This window comes from Nicotiana attenuata, chromosome 7 (genome assembly GCF_001879085.1).
Source record: "Nicotiana attenuata strain UT chromosome 7, NIATTr2, whole genome shotgun sequence".
NCBI lineage: Eukaryota > Viridiplantae > Streptophyta > Magnoliopsida > Solanales > Solanaceae > Nicotiana > Nicotiana attenuata.
Window position 1 is genome coordinate 81,120,113 of NC_031995.1, and position 20,319 is coordinate 81,140,431.

Genomic DNA, 20,319 nt, shown 5'->3' on the forward strand with positions numbered 1-20,319 from the left:
TTGTCATTCTCTCAGAAAATCTATGTAAAAATCTTTTCTTCTAGGGGTGTTCGTCGGTCGGTATGGTACGGTATTTAGACTTTTCGGTTCGGTATTTTTCGTATTCGGTTTCTTAAAATCCTATACCAATACCGTACCTAATTAAATTCGGTATGGTTCGGTTTTTCTCCTTTCGGTTTCGATTTATTCGGTACGGTAACTTCGATTTATTCTGTTTGAATACTAGCTAGTGCATAGAGCCATACACTCTAATATTCTTTATTAAAGTACTCAAAAATACAAAACATTAGAAATGTCCAAAACTAGCAAATATCGATCCAAAAAGGAAAAATTATACATAAAAGAATATTTGATCATTAGAAATGTCTTGTTACTTGTTTAGAGTTAATTGATGAATTTTGGGAATAGGGGAAAGTAAAATTTTAGATTTTTTATATCTATGTTATAATTGATAATATGTATTTTGTGTAATATAATATATATTCGGTATGGTATCGGTATTTCGGAAATTTTATCTTAAAATACTAAATACCATACCTAATACACATTTTTTTTAAAAACTTAAACCAAATACCATATCAAATACCAAAATACCGTATACCAAATACCAAAATTTTCGGTTTCGGTACGGTAATTCGTATTTACCAAATTATGCTCGGCCCTATTTCCTTCCATTGCTTTATTTCGCTGTCTTTTGTTTGGCTGTGTTGACTTTGTGTACTCTATTATTCCCTCCGGTTCACAATAAGTGTCCAATTTACTTTTTCATTTTGGTTCAAATTAAGTGTCCAGTTATGTAATCAAGAAAGAATTCAATTTGTTTTTACAAAATAATCCCTATGTACATATCCCTAAAAAGTTTTCTTACTCCTCACATTAAATATTTAATTAGGGGTAGTTTAGTCATAATAGGTATTTTGTATAGAATTTAGTATTCTAAAGGCCAAATACATAGATAACCCATTAAACTTGGCCCAATTTTTTATTTTGGCACTTTAACTTAGCCTTGTTCCATTTTGGCCCCCCAACCCCATTTCTTTTGTTCCACTTTGACACAAAAGCTGACTAGATTCCATGTGTGATTTGCCTTACCCTTGTAGGTGCGTGAGAGCTATTTTTTAAGCCAAATTTCACACTCCCAACGTAGAGGCCGATTCAGAATTTAAATCCTATGGATTCAATTTTAATATTTTTAACATTGCACCCATTATATTTTTAAAGTTATGGGTTTATATCTATTCTTTTTACAATTTTAATAAATTTTTACATACAATTTTTTACTCCGCATCGAAAGTTATGGGTTCAGTTGAACTCGTAGCTATTACTGAAAATATATATAAAAAAAATATTTTTTCCACGGGAGGGGGGCAGAAAAAACGAAAATAATAATAATTTGAAATTACAAAAAAAAAATCTTTTTTTTGCGGGGGGTGGGGGGCAATAGGNGAATAAAAATTTTTGTGTCAAAGTGGAACAAAAGAACCCATTATATTTTTAAATGTTATGGGTTTATATCTATTTTTTTTTACAATTTTAATAAATTTTTACTTCGCGTCGAAAGTTATGGGTTCAGTTGAACCGTAGTTATTACTGAAAATATATATAGTAAAAATTATTTTTTCCCCGGGATGTGGGCAGAAAAAACGAAAAAAATAATAATTTGAAATTACAAAAAAAAAGTAAAAAAAAAAATTGCGGGGGGGGGGGGGTGGGAGGTGGGCAGTGGAGTGGGGGTGGGGTAGCAGCCGGGTATTTTCACGTGCTGTATTTTTACCTGGGAGAAAATTTTTTGTATCAAAGTGGAACAAAAAAAATAAGATTGGAGGGCTAAAATGGAACAAGGCTGACTTAAAGTGCCAAAATGAAAAATTAGGCCAAGTTTAATGGTTGGTATATGTATTTGGCCTGTTCTAAAAGTAAATTGGACCCGTAGGAGAGGGATAAGCAGATAAGAACAGTAGGAGTAGGCAAATGCATCAACCCGGACAATCGCGAGGTAGAAATTTCACGACTTCGTCTCCTCCGGCGAGATTCCGCTGTGAGTCACTTCACCTTTTTTTCCTTTGTAAAAGTATGTTATTTTATACTGTTTGAGTTTATTTGTCTAGAACAAGAACAATCAATAATCTACTAAATTGCCCAATCTAAATCGGTCTCTTTTGAGGAAATGAAATATTGTATATCAAGTTACTAAATTCAGGTCAGGTACATCAAGTTGTATATCCAAATGCATCCAAAGATATGGCCTAATGATCAAATTGCTCGGATATTACCCTTCTTTTTCCTTGTAGCTTCATCTGCTTGTACTTTTAGCTATCCATTGTGTACATATTAGAGGCTTACAGTGGACTAAAGAAGGGTAGTTCCTACTTCCTTCTATTAAAGTTCAAAGAAAAGCAATAATTCAAATCAACTGGAGTAGAGCATTAAGAAGAAGCTTCACAATAATTTCATACCACATTAAATCTTACAGTATGTATCAGTTGACTAGGTCCTATACCAATAATTCTATGGAGTAGAGCCCAACTCATTCAAATTTTTCTTATTTGAAGTGCTACTAATTGTTTATTTCTTTCTCTCCTATTATCATCAGTTGATCTCTTACCACAACACTACAATTTATCCACATACGGGTTATTTTTTCTTTTCAGATAATTAATTGAATCAATGGCATCATCTTCTGCTTTTGCGAGTACTTCACAGTTTCCTCGATGGAACTACGATGTCTTTCTAAGCTTTAGAGGTGAAGATACTCGGAAAACATTTACGAGTCACCTGTACGAAATCTTGGATATCAGGGGAATAAAAACCTTTCAAGATGATAAAAGGCTAGAGCATGGCGCATCCATCTCAGATGAACTCTGTAAAGCTATCGAAGAGTCTCAATGTGCAGTCATCATTTTCTCAAAGAATTATGCAACATCGAGGTGGTGCTTGAATGAACTAGTGAAAATCATGGATTGCAAGACTCAATTTGGACAAACTGTCATACCGGTCTTCTATGATGTGGATCCATTACATGTTCGGAACCAGAGGGAGAGCTTTGCCGAAGCATTTGCCAAACATGAAACAAAGTATAAGGATGATGTCGAAGGAATCCAAAGATGGAGGATTGCTTTAACTGCAGCGGCCAATCTCAGAGGCTGTGATATTCATGACAAGTGAGTTAAAAACACATAATTGCTTATAAAAATGGAGTAATTTCATTCAGTTTTGGATGATTATGTGAAGACTAATACATATTCTACTATAGAACAAAGAATCTATACCTCCAAAAATGAGTTAAACGGAAATCGACATTAAGCGCCCGTTTGGCTATAGATTTTGGCTACTTTTAAAAAAAAATTGAAAACATTGTTCATTCATGGAACATGACAATTTGTGTAAAAAAATTTGAAATTTTTCTCAAGTTCCCAAAAACTGGTTTAGGACCGTTTTTTGGTGAAATTTTTTCTTCCATACGCAAAAATTTACATTTTTTTCAAATAAAATGTATGTCCAAACACAACTTCAACTTTCAAAAATTATTTTTCAATACAACTTCAAAAACTCTTTTTTCAAGTTTCAACCAAATCTATGTCCAAACTCTAGCTAAATAAATCTATCATATTTACAAATATAAAAATTAAAAGATGGAAACCAAATCATATTGTTTTGTTAAGAGTACTGCATGCACACTCTAATTTCATTGATTTTCATTTAAAGGTTAAAAATTATTTTTATTTTATATTTCCTGAAAAAAGAATAATGGTTGATTATGTATGTTTTTATCAGTAGTAAGAACGGATAGTTCCTATCAATTTAATTACTCAATGACAACGTAGATAATATTTTGATTGGTAATTCAAGAGATTGATTTATGTGCACAATCCTTTTTATCATAATTCTACCCTCTACAGTGTGTAATTCTTGACTTATTTACCTGTATATATCCGCAATCTTCTTATTTTTTGTAGGACTGAATCAGACTGTATTCGGCAGATTGTTGACCAAATCTCGTCCAAATTATGCAAGTTATCTTATTTGCAAAACATTGTTGGAATAGATACTCATTTAGAGGAAATAGAATCCTTACTAGGGATAGGAATCAATGATGTTCGGATTGTGGGGATCTGGGGCATGGGGGGAGTCGGTAAAACGACAATAGCAAGAGCTATGTTTGATACTCTCTTAGTAAGAAGGGATAGTTCCTATCAATTTGATGGTGCCTGTTTCCTTGAGGATATTAAGGAAAACAAAGGTAGAATACATTCTCTGCAAAATATCCTTCTCTCTAAACTGTTAAAGGAAAAAGCTAATTACAATAATGAGGAGGACGGAAAGCACCAAATGGCTAGTACACTGCGTTCCAAGAAAGTCCTTATTGTGCTCGATGACATAGATGATAAAGATCGTTATTTGGAGTATTTAGCAGGTGATCTTGATTGGTTTGGTAATGGCAGTAGAATTATTGTAACAACTAGAAACAAGCATTTGATAGGGAAGAATGATGTAATTTATGAAGTAACTGGACTAGCTGACCGTGAAGCTATGCAATTGTTTTGTCAACATGCTTTCAGAAAAGAAGATCCTGATGAGTGTTATAAGGAGCTCTCATTGGAGGTAGTAAATTATGCTAAAGGTCTTCCTTTAGCCCTCAAAATGTGGGGTTCTTTGCTGCATAACCTAGGCTTAACTGAATGGAAAAGTGCAATAGAGCAAATGAAAATTAATTCTAATTCAGAAATTGTTGAAAAGCTCAAAATCGGTTATGATGGATTGGAGCCCATCCAACAAGAGATGTTTCTAGACATAGCATGCTTCTTTCGAGGGGAAGGAAAAGATAACACCATGCGAATTCTTGGGAGTTGTCATTGTGGAGCTGAATATGGATTACGTATTTTAATTGACAAATCTCTTGTGTTCATCTCTGAAAATGATCAGACTATTCAAATGCATGACTTAATAGAAGATATGGGTAAATATATAGTGAATTTGCAAAAAGATCGGGGAGAATGTAGCAGACTATGGCTCGCCGAGGATTTCGAAGAAGTGATGATCAACAATACAGTAAGTAGGCTGAACGATGCAATAATATTTAATTTCTAATTTTCATATTCCAAAGACATATGTGGCAGTCAACTCCATTTGTTTGTTCCTCTTGCTTAATAGTCTTGCAGGTTCGTCATTTTAGTTGTTTACTCTAGTTAGTAGGAGAAGCAAAAGTAATAATAATTGCCTAATTAGTAAAAAAAAATTAATTGCCTAATTCGTTTAATAGCCTCTTTAATTTACGTTGCCTAATTCATTTTTCTTATATTTTTAAGCAATGGATTAGTCTAGCAGCCACTTAATTAGTGTGATCCAATTTCATTCTTTAGATTAACTTGAAAATTTTATGACATGTTATTACATAATAACTCAATCAGAGGTTCACTTTACCATTGTTTTCTTTAAAAAAAGTTATTACAATTTATTAGTATCGTTTCAATTACAGTTACTTTCTATCACAACATGAAAAGCTTATAGACTTGACTCTAATGAACTTCTAAGAAAAATGTAATATTAGAAAACAGAACTATAGAATTAATTGCAAAAAGTATTTCTCTGAAGTAACATCAGTATTTCTTAAAAAAGATCTAAGTATATTGTATCTCAAAACTTTGGCATAGCAAGCGGATTTTATACGACGTTTGAAATTATACTTTGTAGACTAATGATCTTCTTACAAGGGGACCATAGTAGTGGAAGCAATCTGGGTTCGTCATTCTGGTATACTACGCTTTAGCAAAGAGGGCATGAAAAATATGAAAAGGCTTAGGATATTATACATAGAGAGGTGGTTATATGATGGTTCCAATATTAGGCTTGATGACTCCATTGAGTATTTGCCCAACAGCTTGCGTTGGATTGGCTGGGATGGCTATCCTTGCGAGTCATTGCCAGCTAAATTTGAACCCAAAAAGCTTGTTCATCTTGCACTCAAATCCAGTTCACTGCGTTATTTATGGACGGGAACAAAGGTACAATAATTGAGTTCTATTTTACTTTTATTTTTCTCTCTATCTTTGTCCTTTAATTTAGTGATAATGAACAAATATTATTGCTTTTTTCACGTATTATTTGAGGTACTTTCTATTTTGCTAGAATCACGATGCATGTCTTTAAATGAACAAAAGTTATTAATTTCATAAGCTCAAATTAATGTATTTCTATCTCAAAAAAATAATTGTATTTTATATTATTTTGGGACTGTTCTCAGTATTATTGTAAGATCTCTCGTCTTTTTTCTTTAAATCATCCCATTATCATTTTAACAAAGAAGCTCAACTTAAAAACTCATTCAATTATTTCTCATAATAAGATTAGATTCATATGAATTTCATCCTAGGTTGTATATAGTGGGACGGAAGGAATACTTATTAGTAAAACAAAAGGAGCTTATTCTGTACAACTATTTTCTCGAATGACATATGCGCTTTCATACATTGCTTCCGGATTTAACATTTGAGTTTTCCCATTTTATATTACACTTATTTAAAGAATAAAACACTTTTCTCTTTGCTACAGTTTTTTTTCAATCATTTTAAATTAAATTGAAAAATATTTTTTATTTATAAAATACTTTTATTTAGTTTCTGAACATGTAATTTTTCATATAAAATAAATAAACTTCTAATTCACACAAAATAATGTGTTGGCCCTCATAATTCAAATGCTATCATTCATTTGTTGTTGAGGGAGTAATAAGTACTTTTTACGAACGCTAACAACAAGTAATTAAGAAATCAAGAAAACAGAGGTCATTTGATGCCCACAAATACAAATGAAAAAAAAAAAACAAAATAGTTTCTACATTCATAGATAGCCCCATTTGCCAAATTGTTTATTATTGGAATCCTGTGGAGCTGCAAAATAGGTTTTTTTCCCTCTCTCTATCTCATTCTGTCTGTGTTCTGAACAGCAATTGTCGTCTCTACGGACGCTAGATCTCAGCTGGTCTGAAAGACTGATGCGAACACCAAATTTCACGGGGATGCCAAATTTGGAGTATTTGAATCTGTTATATTGTAGTAATCTTGAAGAGGTTCACCATTCCCTGGGGTGTTGTAGAAAACTCATTCGGTTAAGTTTGTATTTCTTGTAGTCACCTTAAGAGGTTTCCATGTGTTAACGCGGATTCTCTTGAATCTCTGGATTTAATATATTGCTCTAGTTTAGAGAAAATTCCAGAAATACACGGGAAAATGAAGCCACAGATACAGATTCACATGCAACGCTCTGGGATAAGGGAACTACCATCCTCTATTTTTCAGTACCAAACTCATATTACCGAGCTAGATTTGAACGGTATGCTAAACCTTGTAGCTCTTCCAAGCAGCATCTGTAGGTTGAAAAGTTTGGTTATTTTAAATGTGTTGGGTTGCTCAAAACTTGAAAGCTTGCCAGAAGAGATAGGGGATTTAGAAAACTTGGAGGAGCTTGATGCCAGCTGTACCCTAATATCACGACCTCCGTCTTCCATCGTCCGCTTGAACAAACTTAAATCCTTGAGTTTTGGAGGCTTCGATCATGGAGTGTACTTTGAGTTCCCTCCAGTGGCTGAAGGATTACGGTCATTGGAAATTCTGAATCTCAGTGACTGCAATGTAACAGATGGAGGACTTCCGGAAGACATTGGATCCTTATCCTCTTTGAAAAAATTGTGTCTCAATGGAAATAATTTTGAGCATTTGCCTCAAAGCATAGCCCAACTTGGTGCTCTTCGATACTTGAACTTAACAGAGTGCGAGAGGCTTACACAGTTACCAGAACTTCCCCCTGAATTAAATGTTTTGCATATAGATTGTCTTATGGCTCTGAAAAGTATCCATGATTTAGTAACAAAGAGAAAGAAACTACAGTGGGTGATATTCATGCCACTGTATCGTAAGGGTTTAGCACACGATGATTCTATATATAATTTGTTTGCACATGCCCTGTTTCAGAATATCTCTTCCTTGAGGCATGGCATCTCTGCTTTAGATTCCTTGTCCGAAAGTGTGTTTACCATTGTGCATATTGAGATGAAGATCCCAAGTTGGTTCCACCATCAGGGAACGGATAGGAGTGTATCAGTCAATTTGCCTGGAAATTGGTATATACCTGATAAATTCTTGGGATTTGCTGTATGTTACTCTGGCAGCTTAATTGACACCACAGCTCACTTGATTCCGGTATGTGATGACGGGATGTCGTGGATGACCCAGAACCTTGCCTTATCCAACCATTCAAAATGTGACAACAACAACAAAAAACCCAGCGTAATCCCACTAGTGGGGTATGAGGAGGGTATAGTGTACGCAGAATCTACTATTCATTTTTTCTTGGTACCTCTTGCTGTCTTATGGGATACATCTAAGGCAAATGGAAAAACACCAGATGACTATGGACATATTAGGCTATGTTTTTCTGGAGAAATGAAGAAGTTTGGAGTTCGTTTGTTGTATAAGGATGAACCAACAGAACATCGCCTTGGGATAAGGAGCAGATATGACAATGGTGAGCACCATGACACCATGACCGTTGAAGCCAGTTGCTGTCACATACTCTAATAACATTAGAAACAAAGGTCACATTCTAATGAAAGTAAGTTGGATGTTTGGAAGCCCTTTGCTCTAAAGCCGGTGACATTGCCTATGAAGAGCATATGTTTCCTCTGTTTGTAGCGGAACTACTAGACTCTTGGTCTGAGAAAGAGATTCGCGAGAGAACTTGGTATGCAATAATCCATTCTTTTTAAAATCTACATATATCTATATACTGGTTTTATACTCTTATTAGTAAAGGTGACATACCACCTCTCTTAGACCAGAATAGCTATTCTTGTGATTGAAGTCACATCTTCGCCTTTGCTGACAGGTAGACTTTCAAAAACCAATTCAGTTGAATGTTCGTGAAGCAAGAAAGCTGTGCCAAAATGGATGGATGAAAGAAGCCTTGGAACTATTAGTAAGTCGCCTCACATCACAAAGCAAGCGGACCAAAAGGGAACTATTTCCAGGAATCAAACATACCTCCAGCAGTCGAGCAACTATTCTTCCTTTGGGATGTAGAGCTCAACTACTCTTGTATGCTCTCCATCAGAAACTGATATTCACCTTTTCACTTGCCAAATTATTTTCATTTGGAACTTCAATTGCAGAAGTACCAGATTAATCATACTTTATATACCATGAAAAGAGCAGAAATCATGGCAGTAAATCAGAAATTTCAAAAAACACTTGCAACAAACATGCATGTTTCCTACAAAAAGCTTTCCAAAACTTCAAAAACCTTGCAACAATGTACTACTATATGCTTTCTTTACTTGTATTTGTGCTATTCTTTTCTGAATAAATCGATATATATGAAGGTGTTCAGATACGTTGGAGTCGTGGATGGTGTCAATGGAAAAGCGACTGTCGAGCTGCAAAGATACAATAATGAACGTCCATTTGCAACGCTCTGGAACGTCCATTATGGAAAGATGAAATAAATTTTTTTGGAGTCGTGGAGTGTTGCATGTGAAAGATGAAATAAATTTCTTACAATGGGGTTCAATTGTAAGAAATTTATTTCATCTTTCACATGCAACACTCTGGAATAAGGGAACTACCATCATCTATTTTCCAGTACCAAACTCATATTACCAAACTAGATTTGAGCGGTATGAAAAACTTTGTAGCTCTTCCGAGCAGCATCTGTAGGCTGAGATAGGAGATTTAGAAAACTTGGAGAGACTTAGTGCCAGCAATACTCTAATTTCACGAGTGATATATACGCTTTCATACATTGCTTACGGATTTAATATTTGGGTTTCCCCATTTTATATTACACTATTTTAAAGAGAGAAATACTTTCTCTTTGCTACAATTTTTTCAATCATGTTAAATTACGGTTAGCAATATTTTTATTTATAATTTACTTTCTGTTTGCAACAAATTATATGTGATACAAAAATAAATTGCAACCACAATATAAATTTGAAGAAACATAATTTTATTCATAAAAAGACGCGGGTACAATTTTGTTATCCCCTTGATTCTTCTCTCCTGATTATCTCCGTGATTCGAGGGCTAGAACAGCGTGTTTCTCGAACGTAGGACGGTGCGGGCTTTCATGGATTTATTTGATATCCATGAAGTGTGTTGTGGATCTTCTTGAAGTATTTGATTATCAAGAATTATCCAGCCACTTCTTATCTCTTTGTGAATATCCCGTGAGTTTATGGGATTTTCAAGATGATCTCCATTTTTTGAGATCTTTTTTAAAGGATTATGAAACCCTTTTTATAGGAGTGACCTAGGGTTTTGGTAGAGTAGCCTTCAAGCAACACTGACACACTCCTAGAGTTTCAAGAGGTCTTGTAGTATCTTGAATTTAGGATTTAGCTTGATCCATTATAATTTCGATGTCTACACTTTCATTCAGTTTCTTAACAAGTAATTTTTCATATATAAAAAATAAACTTCTAATTTCGCACAAATATAATGTGTTGGCCCTTATAATTCAAATCCTATCATTCATTTCTTGTCGAGAGAATAATAAATACTTTTAGGGAAGCTAGCAATAAGTAATTAAGAAATCAAGAAAACAGAGGTCATTTGATGCCCACAAATACACATGAAAAAACAAAACAAAAAAGTTTCTACATTCATAGATAGCCCCACTAGCCAAATGTTTCATTATTAGAATCCTGCAGAGCAACAAAATAGGTTCATTTGGGTCCGATCTCATCTTCGGCGGCCACTTTACTTTCCGTCCGTGTTTTTCTAGAGCGTAGACTATCTCTGTAGGTGATACACAAAAATTGTGAGCAGATAATTGAGGAGGCATACCTCGGTTGTTCCGATAAGTTCCCGTCCTTGGTCTGGGTGGACCCTCTTCGTAGCGGGGAGAGGGCGCAACGGCCGCCCTGATATATGTCCGATGCCGTTCCCTGTTAGGTCGTGGGATTAAAGGATCACTTTTGGCGTTGTCTCTTCGATCCTTTCTTGTTTCGGCTTGTACCGAGGTTAGTCTCTGGTTTGGTCTGTTGAGGTCGTCCTCATCTGCATGGACCTCGGCATAATAAGCATTGTGGATTTCATCCCAAGTAGTTGGGGGTACTTCATCAACCGACTCAATAGTTTCCTAGTTGCCCTCGAACCATCCCTACTCAGCCCGTTCTGAAAAGCAGCGACCACCATCCCTTCGGATACATTTGGCAAAGTCATCCTTACTCGGTTGAACCGGGCGAGGAAGTCCCTCAGTCCCTCTCCCAGAGATTGTTTAATAGCAAATATGTCGTTCACTCTCGCATCAGCCTTCTTGGCTCCGGCATGGGCTGTTACGAACTTATCGACCATTTCTTCAAAGGTTTCTATGGAGCGTGCTGGTAGCTGCGAATACCAGGTTAATGCCCCTCCCGAGAGGGTCTCGCTGAACGTCTTCAGCAGGATGGAAGACACCTGTTCTTTGGCGAGGTCGTTGCCTTTTACGGCGGTGACGTAATGAGTCACATGATCTCAAGGGTTGGTTGTGTCGTCATGTATTCCGAGGTAAGGCGGCATTTTAAAGGTTTTTGGCATAGCATGTGGGGCGACGTCATCACTGTACGACTGTTTGACGAACCGGCCGTCATCCCTCTTCGGCAATAGCTTAGGGGTGCCCGGTATTTTATCGACCCTTTCTTGGTGTTCTTTCATTTGGTCTCAGAGTGCCTTGTTTTCGTTCTCCATCTCTTCCATCCTTTTCAGAATGGCTGCAAGGGCGTTGTCACCTGCATTATCAATGACATTGTGAGTAATACCTGTCATTGGAGGAAAAGGCTGGTTGCACTGCTCGTCCGCTTGCTGTATCATGCAAGTACTTGCGTTTTCTGTAGTCGCGTCTCGAGTAGGCTTGTTGAGTACGCTGACTAGCGTGTCAGTTAGCCACGCTTCGAGGAGCTTTTTTACAGCTGGGGGCGTCTCTTCCCCACAAATGTGGAGGCTCCCTTACCACGAGACTTTGTGATGCTGTAGTAAGGGGGTGGTGAACCATCTCGCATAGGGGAGGCACTGGGTGTCGCGCCTTCGTCTGCCGTTTCACAGCTTTCGTTGATGACATTCATGAGGTTTGTCGGGAGGTCATTTATTATCCTCGTCCTTCCTTCTTGGTTACCTACCATGTTGGGTGTACACAAAGAAATGAGATCTTGTTTTTTGTGACGTTAGTGACCCGTGTTAGTTGTAGGTCTAGAGGAAACTAAAAATTTAACTAAGAGATCCTCACAGACGACGCCAAATTGTTTGACCCAAAAATATGACTCTTGGGTCAAATAATTAAATTTATGTGATTATAGATTAAACTGAGTTAACAATAATACTTCTAGATGTAGCTTCCGAGAAAGTGATAAACTTTAGATAGATCTGGTCGAATGCATATATCGATATGCAATAACTATTCCAAAAAGCATGAGTAATAATGTAACATTTAATAGCAATGAATAACAATAAATGACATTTAAGTAAATAAGAGGAATGATTCACCCAAAGGATGAACTAGATGATTGTCCCTCCCGACAATGATGAGTGACAGACAAATCCTTGTATGTTCAAATTATTCTCGGATCTAATGGAAGTATGGAATAATATCGATCAGAATCTTAGTGAAAAGGTGATGTTTGTATCTTAGTAAGAGAGAGAATCTTTTTGTCAAAGTGTGTTCGTACAAATTAATATCACATACCCCACGTCATTATCTCTTTTTCTATTTATACGAGACATATTCCTAGTATACTCTAATTGTACAAGTGCAGAGAATATCCCCTAGAATATTCTCTTTAAGATCCTGTTTCGAAAACTAGCCGTTACAGCTTCATCAACGGCACTCGACCTCGACCATTATTGACATCTCGACCACGGCTCACGTCGACTCTTCGGCTATGAGCCTTGCTGCTTCCTGGTCCACCTCGACTAACGACGGCTCGAGAATTCTTTCTTTAGTGTTATCTTATTTTAAATATTCTAGGGCAGATTTTGAATATCTGAAAACTCTTGTGGTTACTTGAGTACAATACTTGGTGGACTTCCTACGCACACCACCAATGTTTTCACCAATCTATTTTTCCCTCACTTCTTTTGATACAATGCATCTCTAATATTTTTCTCTCTTTTCTCTTTTGATACAAAGTAAATCTACGGTAAGTAAACAAAGAACTTGTGAATGGATAGACGATTGTATACATCTTCGTCTTTCTCTTCTTCAATATATATATGTAGCCTGTAGATTTGAGCTATTCGTTGAGAATATCTTTCTTGATTTCTGGTAAAGTTTCCTTATATATCTTGTGTAACTTCATTGATCTCGGATGGATAGAGATATGCAACCCAAAGAATTTGAATCTTGGAAAATATTAATATATGTCTAGTCTTTTCCAAGAATAAGGTTAGAGCTTAAAATATTTGCCTTCAAACAGATTCTTCTTCCTCTTGTATAGTTGTGCCTCAGCTTCCTTTTTTTTTTTCTTTTTCTTGTGTGACTTTGATTTTCTTGGGTTTCTTTTCTTTTTTGAGGTCGAACCATCTCACTGTCTTCTTTCCTTGTGTGGCTTCAAATCTCAGCAATGATTTGAACTTCTTTTTTCGCAATTTAACCCTCTTGCTATTGTCAGTCATTAATATCTTCTTTCCATGTATCTTGTTTATGTAGCGGTCCACACCTCATTACATGCAAATCATATTATGCATAATTAGATCCATTTTATATCGTCATTATTAAAAGTGAGTTCTAAGAATCTTTTTATTTTTATTTTTTATGATAACAATTTCAAATAGCTAGGTTCGAATTTCAGGAGAGATAATTAATTGCTATAAATTAATTTATAGTTATCGCTATAAATTAAATAAAAAATAGAGCTCAAGTATTAACAATAAGATCAATTTTTTGTCTTACTTTTCTTGTTATATATAGTTAATTGCCGCAAAAATTAAACAAAGAGCTCTTTCCGTTAATTCTTATTGTAAGTGGCCTATCGATAAAATATTATTCGGTGCAATGCAAAAAAATGTTTTCAGTCTGTGATTATGGAGTACTAATTAACAAATTATTGCACCTTAAAAGGTTCATTTTAGAAATTCAGTTCCTTTTTTTCTTATATAGTAATAGGGTTTTGAACTCATCCGGATATTCTAGTACATGAACAGAAAGTTAGGAACCTGCCCTCGTTGTCAAGAATTATCGTCAAGAATTAATCGTTCTTTTTGTCCTCTTTTTAAAAAATTTGAAAACAAACAAAATACAAAACAAAAAGTTTTAAACGTGCATCTATAATCTCTTTCTATCAATTATTGTCCCTTTCCTTTCCGTGCATCCATATTCTCATGTCAAAAATAAGGCACAGCAATCTCACCTTCTGTTTTTTTCTGGCTGAAACCTTCGAATGGAATATATACTTACAATAATAATGTTAAATATTCAATATATAATAATAATGTTTAATATTCAATATATAGGTACTTCACTTTTTCGTAGAGATGGTCTAAAAGAACTTCCAATATTTAATCAGTAAATCACTGCATTATGCTTAAGCAGTAGTTTTCGCCAAGTCCTCCTAATTTTCCTTAGTAATTTGAGCATTTTATATTAATGCTTTGGTTCTCTACAATACTATTTGATATGTTATACCTATTTTTAGTTTAAGATTACGACTCGTGTATTGAAATTGTGTTTACCTCGAAAATACGAGTAACAATTAAATTTGATTTGGGGTTTTAAAGATACGTGATTTACTTCAATACCAATTAATAATCAAGAAGTATGAAGTAGAAACGAAAGAGAAAAGTGAATCAAACCAATGTTACCCAACAATAGTGACCTCGAGCCCAGGGACCTCAAGGTAAGCTTGGTGTTATAAGAACAATTAAATAATAAAAGTAAAGTAAGAACAATAGAGCTAAAGGACAATGCTGATAAACAGTAGGCGAAAAAGGTAGAGAGTCTATTCTTCGCTCAGTCATCAGATCGTCTTACAAATAATTGGGGTCCCCTTTATATAATAGGGGAACCCTAAAAAAGGAATATTTCTATTTACAGTAGGGAATATTCTTGATATAGATGTCTAACCGTCTAGTGCGGAATCGTACAATCTTGTTCCGGGATTTGTGCCGCGACTATGAGGATGTGGCAGGGATCTAACTCAAGCCGTTACAAATTCCTAACGGTACTATTTCGGGGTCGAGTATACTCGGGCCTGGTCCTCCTCGTACCCTGTCTCCGGGCATTGCACTCTGTCTTCGAGCTTGTCTCTGGTCCACCGATCTCGAACTCGATCTTGCCTGAACTCGGGCCTATGATGGACCCTCGATCCTGTAAATCGGAGGCCTCTGATTTTGACCGTATACAAACTGATAAGAGTACATTGAATTTGTCCAGTGACAAGTGGAAGGTAAACCTAACAAAATGTGCAGAGCCATATATAGAAACCAACTACTACCAATTGACAAATTATGATTCACGTATGAATAGACTACACACACGTACAAAGACATATAAAACAGAAGATCAAAATTGGTAAGTAGCATAAAAATTCACAGGGAGCTGCAGTACATTCATTTCTCAGCCATTAAAATTTCTTCACGTGATGATAATATATATTATATACACCCGAAAATGTCCTCTATATGGTCCATTTTTTACAAAAGAGAGCACAAGATGCTAATTAAAGTGAATGCATAAGCATGTAAAGGGTACATGTCTTCTGCTGCCAAATAATTAATAACCCTTAAAGAAGCTAGAGCAACGCTAATTGAAAATGAACCGAATTATTTTATTTATTGTGTCATAAAGACCCTTATGGCCACGGTCCTGCATAGTCTTTGTTAACTCATACGACATTTGTCATTTCATTTCTTGGTTCGAACTGTTAGTTGAATTAACAGGCAAACAATCACGCGGATTGTCTCATAGACACAAGTGTTCAAAAGATATAGCATAGTTAAAATGTCTACTTGAAGTTGGTGCACAAGATTAAAGAGTTGTCTATGAACTTCGCTGTTTAAATATAACCGTCAATAAGTGACCATTATGTTCCCCAAGTAAATAGTAAATAAAGGAGTATTTTCTTTACCTTTTCGCTAAATAAGATTTTCTGCCTTTTTGTCATGTGAGCTATTTTCACCCCTCCAATTTCCTCCACAATTCCTCTGCTTCCACAAAGAGCTATAAGTACCACCTTTTCAACAACTAAATTAGTAGTAGCAAAAAGGGGTGTGGATTCCATCCATGGCTTCTCTTTGGCTAGCTCTTGCAGTAGTTGCCTTGTTTATTCTTCTTCTTCATGAACTGCAGAAGAAGTTCAGTAAAAATAAGAAGAAACTTCCTCCGGGGCCAAGAGGGCTTCCACTTCTTGGAAATCTACACATGGTAGGCGAGAATCTTCACCAAGATCTTTATAAAATAGCCAAGAAATATGGCCCAATAATGACTATCCGCTTTGGTCTTGTACCTGTCATTGTTGCTTCCTCTCCTCATGCAGCAGAACAGTTCTTGAAGAATCATGATTTGGTTTTTGCCAGCAGACCGTATAATGAAGTTCCTCAGCACATTTTCTATGAACGGAGGAATCTGGTCTCAGCCAAGTACGGACCATATTGGAGAAACATGCGCAAATTGTGCACTCTGCAATTGCTAAGCAATGCCAAGATCCATCAATTTCAGCCTATGAGGAAACAAGAACTCGGAATTCTTGTGAATTTCCTCAAACATGCGGCATCTGAAGGCACTGTGATTGATCTTAGTGCTAAAGTTGCATCTCTTAGTGCGAACATGTCTTGTCTGATGATATTTGGGAAGAAGTACATGGACGAGGATCTTGGCGATAAGGGTTTCAAAGCTCTGATTCAAGATATACTGCACATAGCAGCATTACCAAATTTTGCTGAATTCTTTCCCTTTCTTCGTGTTCTTGATCTCCAGGGATTTGCTCGTCGTATGAAGGAATTAGCTAAGCTTTTTGATGAGTTCCTGGAGAGAGTTATTGATGAACATGTTCAATCCACTGAGCAGAAGCAAGCAAAGGACATGGTCGATACACTGATGAGTATTATGCAATCTAAAGAAGCTGAATTCGAGTTTGATCGTCGCCATATAAAAGCTATTTTGCTGGTAATGTTCACTCTAATTCCACATCTGTTTTGAAAATATTAGGCAAGTAGTACAAGTTTATTTCCCTTTGAGGATAATGGTATTAAGAAAACGGGAACACATAAAACACATATATTCATTCTCTAGTTCGAGCTTATAAATATTTTGAAATATTACTATTAAGCTATCTTATCATATATCCCATGCTGCAAAACTAGTATCTTATGTTGATATAACAATTTTTCACAAAGTCTTTGACTATTTCTACAAATGATTTTATTCATTCTATAATTTCACTTGCTATAGGTCAACAAGGTTACAAATAGTTCTGTTTATGTAATGATAGTGAACTTTGCTTCAAGTTATACACCGTTTTACTACTACTACTACTGTTGCTGCTAGTCTACTACTATGATGCAACAACAACATACCCTAGTGAAATCCAGCATATGAAGTCTGGGGAAGGTAGTGTGTACGTAGACCTTACCCTTACCTTATGAAGGTAGAGGGGCTGTTTCATATAAACCTTCGGCTCAAGGAAAGACACAAAAGAAAGTAGTAACACAAGCAGTAACAATAGCAAGGCAATAAGATAAGATAACCAAAGACGAAAGAAACAACAGATAGTGGTAAAATCTAGGAATAAGAAAATTTAAGAATAAAATATTTACTTGACTGACCAACTCTAATTTAGTGGAATTCTCTGAAATTATATGGAAATAGTGGTAGGACAATTATTCTATGTGTATATTTTTGCTGGATGGTAGAAAGCAAACTCAGCTGAGTTTTCTGATTTATATATGTAGGACTTGCTGATAGCTTCAATGGATACTTCATCAACAACAATCGAATGGACTGTAACGGAACTTTTAAGGCATCCTAAAGTGATGAAAAAAGTCCAGAATGAGTTGGAACAAGTAGTTGGTAAAAACAGGATGGTGGAAGAATCAGATTTAGAAAGTCTGGAGTATTTGGATATGGTCATAAAAGAAGGTTGTAGGCTCCATCCAGTTGCACCATTATTGCTTCCTCATGAGTCTATTGAAGATTGCACGGTTGATGGTTTTCATTTACCTAAAGGATCGCGACTTTTGCTTAATGTTTGGGCAATCGGGAGAGATTCAGACACTTGGCTTGAGCCACAAAAGTTCAAACCTGAGAGGTTTCAAGGAAGCAATGTTGATCTCAGAGGACGAAATTATGAACTTTTACCATTTGGCTCGGGTAGAAGAGGCTGCCCTGGTTTGCAGTTAGGGCTCACCATCGTCCGTTTGGTGATCGCACAATTGGTTCATTGCTTTGATTGGGAGCTACCAAACGGTATGCTGCCAAAAGATATTGACATGACGGAAAAATTTGGATTAGTAACAGCTAGAGCTCAGCATCTAATGGCGATTCCTACTTATCGATTGCATATGAAGTAAAATGCAAATGTCAAAATAAGTCAATGAGATGGACTTCCTTTTAGTTTGAATAAGATGAGGATTAAGACAAAAAAGGAGGCTTGCGGGAAACTCCTTGCCAAGGGCCTGTGCACCCGGGATTAGTCGGGGCTCTTAGAGACTCGAAGTGCAAATCAAAAAAAAAAAAAAAGACAAAAAAGGAGGCATTTGTTTTATTTCCTATAGTATGTTGAACGTATTTTCGAACAAGTACCTTTCTTATATTTCTTCTATGTTTGCCTTAAGAAACACCATAACATAAATAGCGTATCTAAGTTCAAGTCATTGGCTCATAAATATATGTACACGACAATATATAGACATGAGTGTAGTAGGTTAATATCATGCTCATTTTTCAATTCCAAAAAAAAAATTGTGCTAGCACATAAAAAATAAGGACGTTTTTGTCTTTCACCCTAGCTAATCCCCAAAATATATACTGGGTTTTGCCGAATTATTATTTACCAGTAGTTTATTGCTGGATTATTGATCTTTTACCTTATTTTTTGCATCAAGAAATTAAAAAAAGGAAGAATAACTTACATCCAATCAGATTAACAAACTAATTAATAGCATTAGAACCTTAAGCTTTACCTCCATTATTGTTGGTCCATAGTGGAAGATGCTACAATGAACGAAATGCAGAGACATTTCTGCTAAATGCCGAAAAGGTGAGCGTTTCAAATTTCGTAGTGGAGAATTGAACTGACGAACTTTGCATTGGGTGTTGGATTTCTCGCCAAAATGCTTTAATTTGGAGTGAAAAATGGAAGAGACTCTGATATCTAAAAATGAAAGAGTAAATACCATAAAATCGAGTGATTTTATTTTGGGTCTCACACAAATAACACATATTTGTGGACCCATATCTTACACATCTGTTTCCATAAAATTCTGGGACCCACACAGTTGTGAGACAAAAAAGAGGCCTCACACAACTAGTGTCAGTTGTGTGAGACACAAAATAAAATTTCCCCATAAAATCCATCTAAACTATCACGTTTTTGTCACCCCAAAACCCCTCTTAACTATATCCTCTATATATTAAAAACTCTCTCGTTGATTTTTTTAATGAAATGTGTAAGTTAACTCGCCAAAAGGAGCATGCGATATGAAATTATACATTAAAATGGATCCAATTGGCCATGTTTAACGGTTAATTACTATTATGCTCTTTATAAATTTAATTTTTCTATTTTCCCTCTATTTTCTTTATATACTAGCCTTCTTCTTCATTTTTTTTTATCTTTCTTCTTCCTTCTTATGGGTTTCATCTGGAAAAAATTTCTTCTCTTATTTCTTCTAAAATTATCTTTCTTCTTTATTTAGGTCTTCTTCTTTCAACACTATTTAGCCCACCAAAAGCCCATAGTTTTTACCAAACCCTGACTGAAATATTTACTAAACCCTATTTTTTTATCCCAAATCTTGTATTAAACTAAAATTCCCAGTGAAATCGAAGGTTAATGGAAAAATTCAGTATTTAATCAAAGCTTAATGGCAAAAATCACGATTGAGACGTGGCGTAGCCATTATAGGAGGAGATGAAAGAGAATTTTTTTTTGTACATATGACCATGTGTTTATCCTTTCACCCTCCTTTTTTGATTTTTTAACCCCCCAAACATTTACCTATTTAATTATTTTTTATTATTAGTTAAAATTCTTAATTAAATTGATTAGATTATGTTGAGTAAATAGAAGGGTGTATCACATGCACCACTAAAAAATCGACAAGGTTTTTCAATATATAGGGGTATATAATTAGGGGG

At 35.5% G+C, this 20,319-nt stretch overlaps 2 protein-coding genes and 1 pseudogene across 2 annotated transcripts; 2 read left to right on the plus strand and 1 right to left on the minus strand.

Annotated features, from left to right (window-relative positions):
• On the plus strand, positions 1,940-9,331 carry LOC109229375 (annotated as a pseudogene).
• Positions 14,935-16,248, minus strand: LOC109229377. The gene is made up of 2 exons (XM_019394796.1): positions 16,091-16,248; positions 14,935-15,415 (listed from the first exon to the last, which is right to left on the minus strand). Exons 1-2 carry the CDS (start codon positions 16,241-16,243, stop codon positions 15,188-15,190), a joined length of 381 nt encoding a protein of 126 aa, XP_019250341.1. The 5' UTR covers positions 16,244-16,248; the 3' UTR covers positions 14,935-15,187.
• LOC109229376 (cytochrome P450 CYP736A12-like) lies at positions 16,133-18,869 on the plus strand. Its single transcript, XM_019394795.1, has 2 exons — positions 16,133-17,127; positions 17,913-18,869. Exons 1-2 carry the CDS (start codon positions 16,246-16,248, stop codon positions 18,528-18,530), a joined length of 1,500 nt encoding a protein of 499 aa, XP_019250340.1. The 5' UTR covers positions 16,133-16,245; the 3' UTR covers positions 18,531-18,869.

What these genes read in the sequence shown, in the direction of transcription:
- LOC109229376 (XM_019394795.1), top strand. Translation starts at nt 16,246, where the DNA reads ATGGCTTCTCTTTGGCTAGCTCTTGCAGTAGTTGCCTTGTTTATTCTT. An exon ending in ATATAAAAGCTATTTTGCTG is followed by an intron (nt 17,128 to 17,912) that starts GTAATGTTCACT and finishes TTATATATGTAG; the next exon opens with GACTTGCTGATAGCTTCAAT.
- LOC109229377 (XM_019394796.1), bottom strand. Translation starts at nt 16,243, where the DNA reads ATGGAATCCACACCCCTTTTTGCTACTACTAATTTAGTTGTTGAAAAG. An exon ending in AAATCTTATTTAGCGAAAAG is followed by an intron (nt 15,416 to 16,090) that starts GTAAAGAAAATA and finishes ACATTTTGTTAG; the next exon opens with GTTTACCTTCCACTTGTCAC.